The sequence below is a fragment of the Rhopalosiphum padi genome, chromosome 3, assembly GCF_020882245.1.
Source record: "Rhopalosiphum padi isolate XX-2018 chromosome 3, ASM2088224v1, whole genome shotgun sequence".
Lineage (NCBI taxonomy): Eukaryota > Metazoa > Arthropoda > Insecta > Hemiptera > Aphididae > Rhopalosiphum > Rhopalosiphum padi.
In genome coordinates this window covers 40,963,455-40,975,341 of record NC_083599.1, presented here as the reverse complement: position 1 = coordinate 40,975,341, position 11,887 = coordinate 40,963,455, and the positions used below count along the sequence as shown (strand labels likewise).

At 29.4% G+C, this 11,887-nt stretch overlaps 1 protein-coding gene across 2 annotated transcripts; it reads right to left on the bottom strand.

Moving 5' to 3' along the window:
• Positions 1–2,288: 2,288 nt before the first annotated feature.
• Positions 2,289–9,755, bottom strand: LOC132927666 (cytochrome P450 4C1-like). 2 transcript variants are annotated; one of them, XM_060992248.1, is made up of 13 exons: positions 9,541–9,755; positions 8,224–8,422; positions 8,017–8,126; positions 7,803–7,893; positions 7,338–7,526; positions 7,159–7,225; positions 6,951–7,074; positions 6,121–6,205; positions 5,928–6,037; positions 5,474–5,542; positions 5,237–5,405; positions 3,964–4,143; positions 2,289–2,627 (listed from the first exon to the last, which is right to left on the bottom strand). In XM_060992248.1, exons 1-13 carry the CDS (start codon positions 9,562–9,564, stop codon positions 2,443–2,445), a joined length of 1,602 nt encoding a protein of 533 aa, XP_060848231.1. In that variant the 5' UTR covers positions 9,565–9,755; the 3' UTR covers positions 2,289–2,442. The 2 variants fall into 2 exon arrangements, with proteins under 2 accessions (XP_060848231.1, XP_060848230.1); XM_060992247.1 differs by having other exon boundaries at positions 6,118–6,205; positions 9,541–9,754.
• Positions 9,756–11,887: the final 2,132 nt, after the last annotated feature.

The following is an 11,887-nucleotide window of genomic DNA, read 5'->3' as shown; positions in this document are numbered from 1 at the left end:
ACTTTTGTTTTAACAATATTTAGTGTTTAATTTTGGTAGGTATATATCGTATAATATCAAAATTTAAAATGATTAGAATGAAAGTTATACATAAGTAGTTCGTTTATTATGTTAGCTGTTTTTGTTACACTCTGTATTACGTTTGAGCATAATGTTTTAAATCGCAAACAAACCGTAGTCTTATCGGCATTTGCACACTATAATAGAGTCATCTAGATCGATACGTATCATTATGTGGTGATACTATAACGCGACGTTATAATATAAATATATAACTATTGAAACGTGATGTAAGTATACGATACGCTGTGAAATTGTTTAGTATAATAATAATTTCAACTTTAAATCAATCAAATATTTTATATCTAATAAGCCATATAATAATAATAATGACCACAGATCGTTGTTAAAAAAATAAAATATTATCATATAAGTTAATACTAGAATATATATCGTAAAACGAGATCAGTTTATTTACAACTATTATAACGTCGTATTATATTATTATTACATCAGTAGCCCTTAATAAATACGCACGTCGCACACAACGTTTATCGAATATACCGAATAATCCATTTAACGTAAGACACTCGTTATTTCAAAAACAATTAACGTTTTTTGAAAAATATTTATTTTACATCACTTTTTTCCAGTCGAATTTTACGATAATTGTTGACAGTCAGTTTATGAATTATAAAACATACGTATTTAAAGTTTAGATAAGCAAAGTGAAGTGGTATGGGGATATGAAGGATACCCCGCAAAATGTTGATCCATTACTCTGCTCGTCTATAATTTAAATAGTTAGGTATAGACAATAAACTATTTGTTAAATTTTTATTTTATTTTTATAGATTGAAATACTCCAAAACAGAATATCTCCGGAATATGAAATTAAAAATGTTTAATACTTAAAATAAAATAATAACTATAAGAAACATTGTTTTTTTATAAAAGAAACGTTTTTCAAAACGTTAGTGTTTTCCGAAATAATGTATGTCTTATGTTAAATGGATCACCCCATATGTTCTTAATACTGTGATTTATTGTACAAAAAGTTCCAAGTTTCGATATAAAAGTATATTATCTGAAAATCAAATTATTTTAAACAACTCGAATAGTTTTTTTCGCGGTAACCTGCAATAGTTATTTAAGATTCACTGATTTTATATTCTAAACAGAGCAATGAATGTATTGATTTTACAATGTTGTGTTTTGTGTGTGTGTGTGTGTGTGTGTGTGTATGTTTTGACTAAATTAGTTGTTTTATCTTTTTTTAATTCAAAAACTAATAACTACAGAAACTTGATCCATTTCCACTAAGTCCTTATATTATCATTTTCCGTAAATGAAATAATGGTTTAATTGTTATAAATTGAATATATACCTATAATATAAAGACAATTATTTTTCATAAATATTCTAAGTTTAAATTTGAACGAAATTGCTTATGTAAACAATAAATAACAATGATAATTATTTTGTTTAAATGTAAAAACATTCAATGGAACTTAAAACTTTTACGTATATTATATATGAATTTTACTATACGCAATGATATTTTTGATTTATTTTAAGATAATATGTATTTACACTGTTTTGCGGTATTTATAAAAAGCTTTTATTAAATTTTAATTTATATAAGTTGATGTGGTGTGGTATAAATACGAGTACATATTATTATGTAATAATTAAATACTAATAAAATAATAAATGCAATTTTTTCGGAAAAAATATATCAATAAATGTACTTAGTAGATATATTGATAGACCTTCTCCGCTTAGAACTGTTTTTCATATACAGTGATATATCATTAAATTCAAATTTAACACACTCATAATAGTGACCCACTCAGCACTCGACACCTAATACACAGCAAAGCGATATCCACTTATTGTCCACCTTTTTTTTATATAGACATAATACATGAAAAACTTTATAAACAAATGTATTTTGTTGACGACGTGTTTACAGATTAGGACACTATAATGCCCTTAACATGAAATATCTTAATTTATTAGAATTTGGACTTACAGAGTTGCATTTTTCTTTTGGACTAACTCGGTGTGCGTTGAGGTGCCTTCATTTATTTTTCAGTGTCTCGTTATCATGATAATATGCTCGATGTGATGGTAGAAAAAAAACTATTGGAAACCCGTTGACAATTAAACGTGCTGAATAATATATTTTCAACTCAAACGACCACACGAAGGCGCTTCAAAACGAGGAGAAATTAATTATATTCTATCAACTCTAATAATAATTTTGATCGTACACTCAGACACAATGCCATACAAATGTTGTAATTACATATTACAAGAAACGATAATAATTAATAGGTAATACAAATTGACGTGTTTTTTTCTTGATTTTTTTTCTTTATATTTTTTTTTAGTGAAAACTATAATAGTAATATTACATTTGTATGGTGGTTTTTTTTTTCAATCAATAGTCCGGTCTTGCGTTCTCTCTCTAGGCCGGATTGTGATCGGGTAGCCATTGGCTTTTTTCGCCAGCAAATCGATCTGCATTTCGATCTCCGACATTTTACACTCCGTGTGTACGCTGTAACGGCGCAAGACCGCCACCATCATTAACTTCATGGAGATCATAGCGTACTTGACACCTGCGGGGAGAGCGATCGACAATTATAAAACCCGTACTTGCGCAATATAACAGAATAAAATATCATACGGGTCGATAAACGTCTTGCCGTCGGACACATAACTTTTTTTCCTAATTCGGTTTCCACTTTAATAATATGTTTACCTATCTATTATGATGGACATGGCAGCAGTTGTTCACTTTTTATTATTTTATTTAATCTCCCGCAACAAACCGTAATTTATCTCAGCTGTGCTAGAAATTTGGTCCTGTCCGTCTGTGATCAATTTGTAATAATTCATTCATGAATATATTATTGATTAATGTAAATGGATTTAAATTTCACTATGAAGCCACTTTTTGGAAGATCTTAAATGTATAGTACTAATTTAATGCCGGTATATATTTTAAGATTCGAAATTTTAAAAAAATGTCTATAAATATTTTGAGAAAATTAGATTTAAAAATAAAAACAGACCCAAAAATGTTGATTTGTTTTTTACAATTAATTATTCATGAATCTGAAGTTTGTTAAAAATATAATATTTAGTAAAACTGGTCGAAATTAGCTATTTTATGGAGACAGACGCAACAAGATAAATAATTGTTTCTGATTATTGAAATACTCTTTCAAGGCTTGGCACCCCAATCGTTTTTATTTTATTTTAAACAACTAAATAAAATATTTCAAGAAACGTTTCGGTACTCGTATAACTGTTACTAAATTAGGGTTAATACGAGCGTTGAGTAGTTCAAAATGAAACTTGATTTAAAAACTACCTTGCCCTAACATTTTTTTAATTACTTAAAGGATACTTATTAGAATATTGTCTTGTAAAATATTATTGATAGACGATACTTCTGAATGAATGAACACCACTAAGACGTGTAATGCAAAAATATTAAAATTATTGACAGCTAATACCAATTAATTGTAAGACTATTGACTAGCTAAATACAGAACCAAACTAACCTCGAAAAATACTTACAAAATAACATAATATTATAACATGAAATTTGTAAAATAAAAAATTATTCGGTTTGGGATAACCGGGATAATTTGTATTCTGGGTTCGGTGTTACTTCGGTTGTTTTGAAAAAAATAATCATTCGATTTTCATATGGTTTTGGGTATTGAAGTTTTTTTTTACGGTTTTAGGGATGATATGGGTTCCAAGTGTTCCAACCCGAATAGGGTGTAAGCTCCTACAAAGGTTTATTAAATAATATATTATATTGTATTTATTGTCGTCGGAATGCGCGACGTTTGTTTTTAAGATAGGCCTTTGGAGTGAATGGGGGATACCAACAACGAACGCGCCGACAATTCGATTAATACTCATTTGGCACAACTTTACCTAGACAACCCCTAGGACCGCCGCTGAACGCCAAAAAACTGAACTTGTGCCGATTCGCTTCGTTCTCGGGACTGAAGTTTTCCGGATTGAACGTGTCGGGATCGGGATACAGCTGTGGGCAACGGTGTGTGACGTACGGTGACACGAACACATTGGAGCCCTTCGGCAGTTCGAAGTTCGCTGTTAAAAAAAGAAATGAATTAAAATCAACAAAAAAAATACATTTACGGCATTCGCACTATTACGTAAACATCGTTTTATCGCTCGTGTTTTATATTACACAGTAACAACAATGCGATAAAACTTTTATCGACTTTATCTAAAAAAAAACTAACACGGAATTCGTAATGAAATCCTATTAGACTTAAAGCGGAGCGATGAATGTATTGATTTTATATTGATTTGTTTTTATTTTTGGCTGTCAACTTTTAAAGTAGTTTTACCTACTTCAATTTGAAACTTTTTGGTAAATTTGAAACTTTTTTATAAGTTGAAATTTTGGGGGAGACAAAAAGAAAAAATACTTTTCTTAATAATCGAAAAAAATAAAATAAAGGAAAACGAAAATTTTTAATAAATATTAGATATTCGTTAAGTCTAAATTCTTAAAAATACATTCAAGATCCCACATAAATTGTTCTTATATATATGTATAAAATAATTAAAATACGTAAATAAAATTTCAATTTTTTATATACATTTGAAATTTAAATTTTTACAAAATTCGTAAAAATTATAAAAATTTTCAAATTACCTATTTATGTATATATATATTTTGTGAAAAAAAAATTATAATCTTCAATTTGTATGTCTAAGGCTTATACAATATTATTTAGAAGTAGTTAATATGAGAACTAAAAAAATATATAAGCATAATTATTTTTTTTAGACATTTGAAATTAAAATTTGGATCAAATTATACATATTTAAATGACGAATAACGCTTTTCATAATTGTATTATAATTTAAAACATTATTAGTGGAAACTTACAACTTCTACAAATATTATAAATTTTCTTTTAGCAATAGCATTTTAAAAATATTATGTAAATTAATTTTAACTTTTAAGCTATTAAATACCTATATTTATCAACGAAACTATCCACACTATAATATCGTATAAATTATATACTTAATAGATCGTTAAACTTTTAAATTACAATTTATCTAAATTACGATTATAATAATACGCGTCGAATTTTTTTATCATATAAATGATTTTACGTTTCAAGTAGGTAAATAATTAGGTATACTTTTAATTAATAACACTTACTGAGCTTTACGTTCTCGTTAATTTTTCTAGAAAAAATTGCTCCGGGAGGAAACAGCCTGAGGCTTTCTTTTAATACCATTTCCAAATATTTAAATCTAAATATATCTTCAGGAACAACTTCGCGATCACTGTCTCCTACGACACTGTAAATCTCGTCGTAAACTTTATCCTGTGAAAATATTTTACATGCGTAAGGGTAATAAAAAAAAAATCGAAATATTGATAAAAAATGTGTACCTGGATATCTTGATGCATAGCTAGTAACAGAATGCAAAAGCATTCACTGATGGCACTGGTATCGCTGCCCTAAAATTATAAAATATTAAAAAATCTAGATACCTATTACGTTAATCTCTTATAAATGTTCGTCAAGCATAATATACACACCGCGATTTTTATCGTAATATCAATGTAAAATTTATTTTCCGCAAATTACAAATATCATTAATAGATTTCTTATTTTTACATCTCTTAAACAATGCTGTTTAAAAATACTGTGAAAATATTTGATTTTAAGATATTTATATGGAAAACAATTTTTCTTGGATTTAGCAAGTAGAAAATCATGTATTTATTATTATTATTATTATTTTTTTATTAAATTTTTACTCATTCTTTAGAATGTTAATGCTAAATTAAATGACTCGCTATGGCCTTTTATAAGCATAACGCGTATAATTGTGTCTCTTACCGCGACTGTCATTGTTATAACCTCATCCTTGAGATCTTCGTCTGTAAAATCAGCACCTTCGTCATTCAACTTAAGTAACTTATCTAAGAACACTTTTGTCGAATTCTTATCTGTATAATAGCATTTACATAAAATATATCTACATATTATACACGACCGTAAATTGTGGAATTATCTAAATATTGCATACTACTTTCTTCCGGAACGACTTCGTGAGATTTTCCCGTAGATTGTTGCGATTTTGTTGATTTGAATTCTAGTTTCTTATCCCTTATTATCTAAACAAATCCGTAATACTTGAAATTAATAAAAACTCTATACATATTTATTAATGAATATAAATTCGTAAGCAGAGTCGTCTTAAGACATAGACCCGGGGTCCCATCTCCCCAACTTTTAAGGGCCTCGATTTTGTTTTTAATAGTTATTATTTTGCTTCTATACTAATATTAAGTAAATATAAAATGTAGAAAATCAAAATTATGAATAAAACTCACAAATATAATTGGACACCAAATGTCTGAGTGAGTTGTGCGAATATCGTGCTTCCATTATTGTTATTATCATTATTATTAATATTTTTAACTACGTAATATAATAGTTTAAAATGTATAAAATATTTAATAATACTTCAGTTTTACTTTCTTCGCAAGCAATCACAATCCAATACTGTATAATATTAACCACGTATAAGTACTTAGATACGTTGTAAAGATATATATTTAAAAATTATGGGCTCTTACATTAAATTTAACGACAATTTTTTATAAAATAAATTACCCAGTTATACTAAAAGTATTATGTTAGTTTTATAATTAATTACTTTTTTTTGTGTTTAAAACTTTCTAACCAATTATGTATCACCGCGTCAATATGTATGTTTACGCATATATATTAATGTCAAAAAAGTATAAATATTTGGTGACCGACAAAATGTGTTAGGCCCCGGAGCCCTGCATAATTCTGAGACGACTCTGTTTGTAAGTCGCTATTATATTATTTTTTATGCCGACAACCACTGACTTGTAACGAGACCCTGTTCAATTGACTCATATACACGTTTAAACCAGTCAAGTACGTGTGAACCGCGAAAATCTGATCGATGTACAACCATGGCTTCACAATGCATTTGCTCAGTTCTGAAACTCTAAAAACGTGTGGTTCGTTTTCCGTAAACAATTTTGATATCACCTTAGACTTAGTGAGTACATAATAATATCTGTTAATTTACTTCTTCATGGCGAAGACGAATTCCGATAAGGTCCGTTGATCGTTGAGGTTGTAGCCCATCGCGGCTTCTATATATTATAATATAACTAAGTTGACACGTTATTTAAAATGTATACACACGACGATTGACAAACGATTGTTTTACTGTCGATCGCCTGTAGATGCTGTTGTGAAACTTACGGCTTACGTTATTGAGATTACAGGATATTATGTAATCCCAAATGTCGAACGGCTGTGTCTCGCCCACGTGTTTGGAAATTTTTTCAACTAGCTTTTTGTTGTTCTCGTTAAATATCGGGTACAGTTGATCTAAAAACTTTGAGCTGAATATCGAGGCTATAACACGACGGTGCTTTTTCCATTTGCCCACTGAAAAATCACGACTACAATTTTAGATAATGTTATAACGTCACGGTCATAGGCTTGTGTATAATATGTATCTGACCATTCTATAGCCCGTCTAATGGTCACGAAATAAAACTACGAAAATTGCAACTCAATAGATTTAAAATATTATTATTTTAATAGTGTAGCCTTACAACCGACGACGAGCGATAGAGTTTTTGATTTATACAGATATATTGTGCGTTCGCGAGAATCTGAATTTAGTTAATAAAATATATTATATAGAAAAATAATACTCACTCGGAGCAGTAAATACACCTTCGCCCACCGCATGTCTTATGATGTGGTAAATAATGCCTTTTTCTAAGGCTTTAGAACTGTTTAAAACTATCTGCAATCAAACAAAAAAACAAAAAGTTTTTTATTACCGTCATCGTTGCAGCTAAGCTCAACCCCTCAAGTTCGCACGTAAAATTATATTACGTAAAAAACAAAAAAAAAAACAATAACTTACTTGCACATCTTCTGGCTTATAAACGCCGACAAAAAGAAATGGGCCTACCCACAATTTTACCGGTTCGTAGTTGTATTTTTCGGCCGATTCTTTAAAATTGTACATAATCTCTACGGAGGAAAAAAAACAATTAAATACCATAAATATAGGGACGGACAATCTCGTGAAACAGAAACTGCAGTGGGTTTTACATTGCCGTGTTCTCACTTTCGGGGGTAGTGCGCAGATCGTAAATCGATCCTTTTAACGGGTACGTTGGCGGGCCCTTAATCTTATCGGCCAGCCGATAAAATTGTCTGTACTGCCATCGCATGCGGCACCACAACACGACGAAAAACACGATAGAAGCGTAAACGTACAGTTCGCTTTTCGTCGTCGTCGGCAAGGCGTGCGCTGCGTTGTGTATCTTCAAACAACAAATATAATAATAAACAAAACGGTTTTTTTCTTTTTTTTTTTTTATAAATATGTTATTCTCGGGAAAAGAAAATACAAAATTAAAAACAAATATTCGTTTGTTTAAAATCCGTTTGAGCTGGGCCGTAATAAATACGATATGAAAATGTATTATTTTTGTTTCAAAGACAAACAGCGAGCCTATACGATATATTTAAAATCGCTTCGCACTAAATTATTTAATATTCCTCACAAATGAAACATAAAGAAATGTATAAAATATCCCGTTCAAAGAATATCGCAGATATCTCGAGCCGGAGATAATTCGAGATAATACCGATCGGTAATAATATTAGATATTACATACTTGACGACACCGATCGCAATATTGTTATAACATATACATTATACACTTACATAGAGCCAATAACCAGTAGTCTTCTAAAGCCACCCACGTACACGAAGTCAAACAATATAATTAATATATTATCACTTGCCTTTCCCCACTGCAGAAACGTTGAAGTCGGCATCACTAGACGACTATAATAAAAATAGGCCACACATACACGAATTTCACATAGCTTATTCTCAAAAGCCCAAAATCGACGCCCCAAATACGCACTGCTTATACGAGAAACCGTATTTATGTCGAACATTTACTTCACCGAATGTACCTTGTGTACCTGTACTACTGTACTAGGTATAATATTCGCCAGGGCCAAGGTAAGAAGACCTACCGACCAGCTCTATTTCTATACTTCAATCGAATATTCGTCGTCGCCGCCAATCCACTCGACAACATAATATTATAACTCTAACCGACATCAGACCATCGGATCTTCTAGTGTTTAAGTATATTCTTCTTATTTTCATCGTTTGTGAATCGTTATACCTACTTCGAATATAATCTCATAACACACGCCGGCCGAGTATAGTACCTACCTACCTACCTAACAATATTAGGTATAGGTACGCGCGATAATCGAAAACGGATGCGCAACAATAATAATATGATGATAATATTTAGATCAGCCGTATCCGTGTAGTGCATAATATATGAAATTATAATAGCCACCGGATACACCCACACGAGATTGTTGTTACGACGAAGTGGTAAATCATACTTACGGCCATGCTCATTTGCGCAAACATCGTGTGCGGATAGGTAGCGACGACGACGACGGGAACGATGCGATGCAAAGCGTCGCGAACTAAAAACCAAAGATATGTTTTATCGTTCTTATACAATGTTACCAATGTACCAAGGGCGAATAGTCTGATGTATATTATTGCATTCGCGTCACATGTATATTGGGCAGGCGCACGTCGAATTCGACGCGTATTTCACCGCATTCGATACGTTAATTAATATAATACTGTAGTAAAACTATTTTTATTATCGTCAAATATTGTGTGTGACGCGTTTTGACGCCACTCCTCACGATACGACGTACCTATCTATTGTAAATCACTGTGAAAGTGTCAATAGTCTATGATTGCCGTTTTTGATCGATCAATAAAAATGCAATACAATTTTAATCATAAACAGACGCTCCTCAATAAAATAAAACTGTTTATTTTTATGGCCTGTGCCACTTAAGATTTTGTCGGCAGTCAGAGTTGTTGAAGAGATATAATAATTATGTCTATTGTCTACCTATTTATCCTATATCACACTATTGACACTGCTATAATGTGGTGATTTTCATTGTTATAGATGCCTAATCGTTGATTGTCTTTGTTTATGCGCACTCCATTTTTTGTACTTTTATTTGTGACAATTTTATTTTATTTATGTAAGCTTGACAACTATTTGTGACCACAATAATAATCCAATAAACGAACATTAAAATTCTAATACATATGTATAAAATAATCACGATACAAAATATTAATCAACACGATTTGAAATAACATACTTCATTTGGAAAATTTTCTAATGTAAATATCGATATGGGACAAATCCGTTACGCAATATAATATGAATATTAATTACAAATTATTGTAGTTATTGTACTATACAATTTTACCCATCACTTATCAGTTGTTCGCACTGTTACAAAATTTAATCTAAAAAACAAATGTGTAATTGTTTGAATATTAGTCTAAATGATTAAGTATTTGTTGGGATAAAATTATTACGCCTAACAAATTCCACGTAATAATTTAAAAAAAAAAACTAAAATAATGATTTTCAAAGCATAATTATATATTTTACCTTTTTTTTAATAGGTTATGCTGCAGATATTCAAATGCTGATTTTTGAAAATTTAAATAAACTTAATTCACACTATACTTTCAACAAGGTACTTGGTTTATTTTTGTGTAAATGAATAAGAATTATCCTCCTTTTTTAATATCATATCCACCCTTCTTTACTGCAAATTATTGTGTGATTTTTTTTTATGTTGATGTATATAATTTAAAATCTGAACTATTTATTGTTTCTGAGTTATTAAACTTTATGTACTAAGGATTAAAGCCTATGATAATGCGGATTGACAAATAGATTATAGAGGCTATGATGTTTTGAAAATAATAGTAATTTATGTTAATTTGTGATTTTAAGAGCTGCCAGAGTCTATATAGTACTAACCAGAATATTACACCTATATTTTATTCTTGATTTAAAACCATTATTAATATTATTATCTTCAGTACATAGTATAGTTTAATAAATCAGAAACTCTTCATTCGAATATTTTTATTTAAATGTGTCAATTCATTTTCAAAAAATAATTTGTTTAACAATTTACAGTAAAAAAAAAAGGTTGGTTTCGTCTCACCACTCCTTCAACAGTTAAATATAATAAAACATTTAAGTATGTAATAATATGGTTTTTAAGAACCTATAATTCAAAACTAAAAATCATAATGGAATAAATATATGGATAAAAGGGAAATTAGCGTGTTTAATGAATCACTCAATCCTACCATATAATTATTTGGTACCTATAAATATTTACAATTTTCCATTAAAAAAGACTTATTTGTTTATTTTTAATATTTTATTTCTTTTTATTATTTATTGAGATGGAATATTAAAATTTTATATTTTAAATGTTGATTTACATCAAAAATAATGATATTTATTGAGTATAACAAATTTTAATTAATTAAATGTTTTTAATCGTGACATTTGAATTATAAATAGTGACTAACAAAAATTAATAAACGGTCACCGGCACAAATTAATGTTTATAAATTACAATTAATACTTGAAAAATCAGGGAACTCAATACGCTGTATAGTAGATAGATATCCAATATTATTTCCTATTATGTTTCTCGTTGAGTAGGTCACTGTAATAGACGTGTTCAATTTGAATTCAATGATAAATGATTACATAGGTACTGATAAAAAACGATAACGAACGTTCTGTCAGCCTATATTACTAAGTATATTTTATTATATATTCATATTGCCATTAGCAGTATGGATAGTTCGAATTAAATTTGACCGAAAAAATCGAATT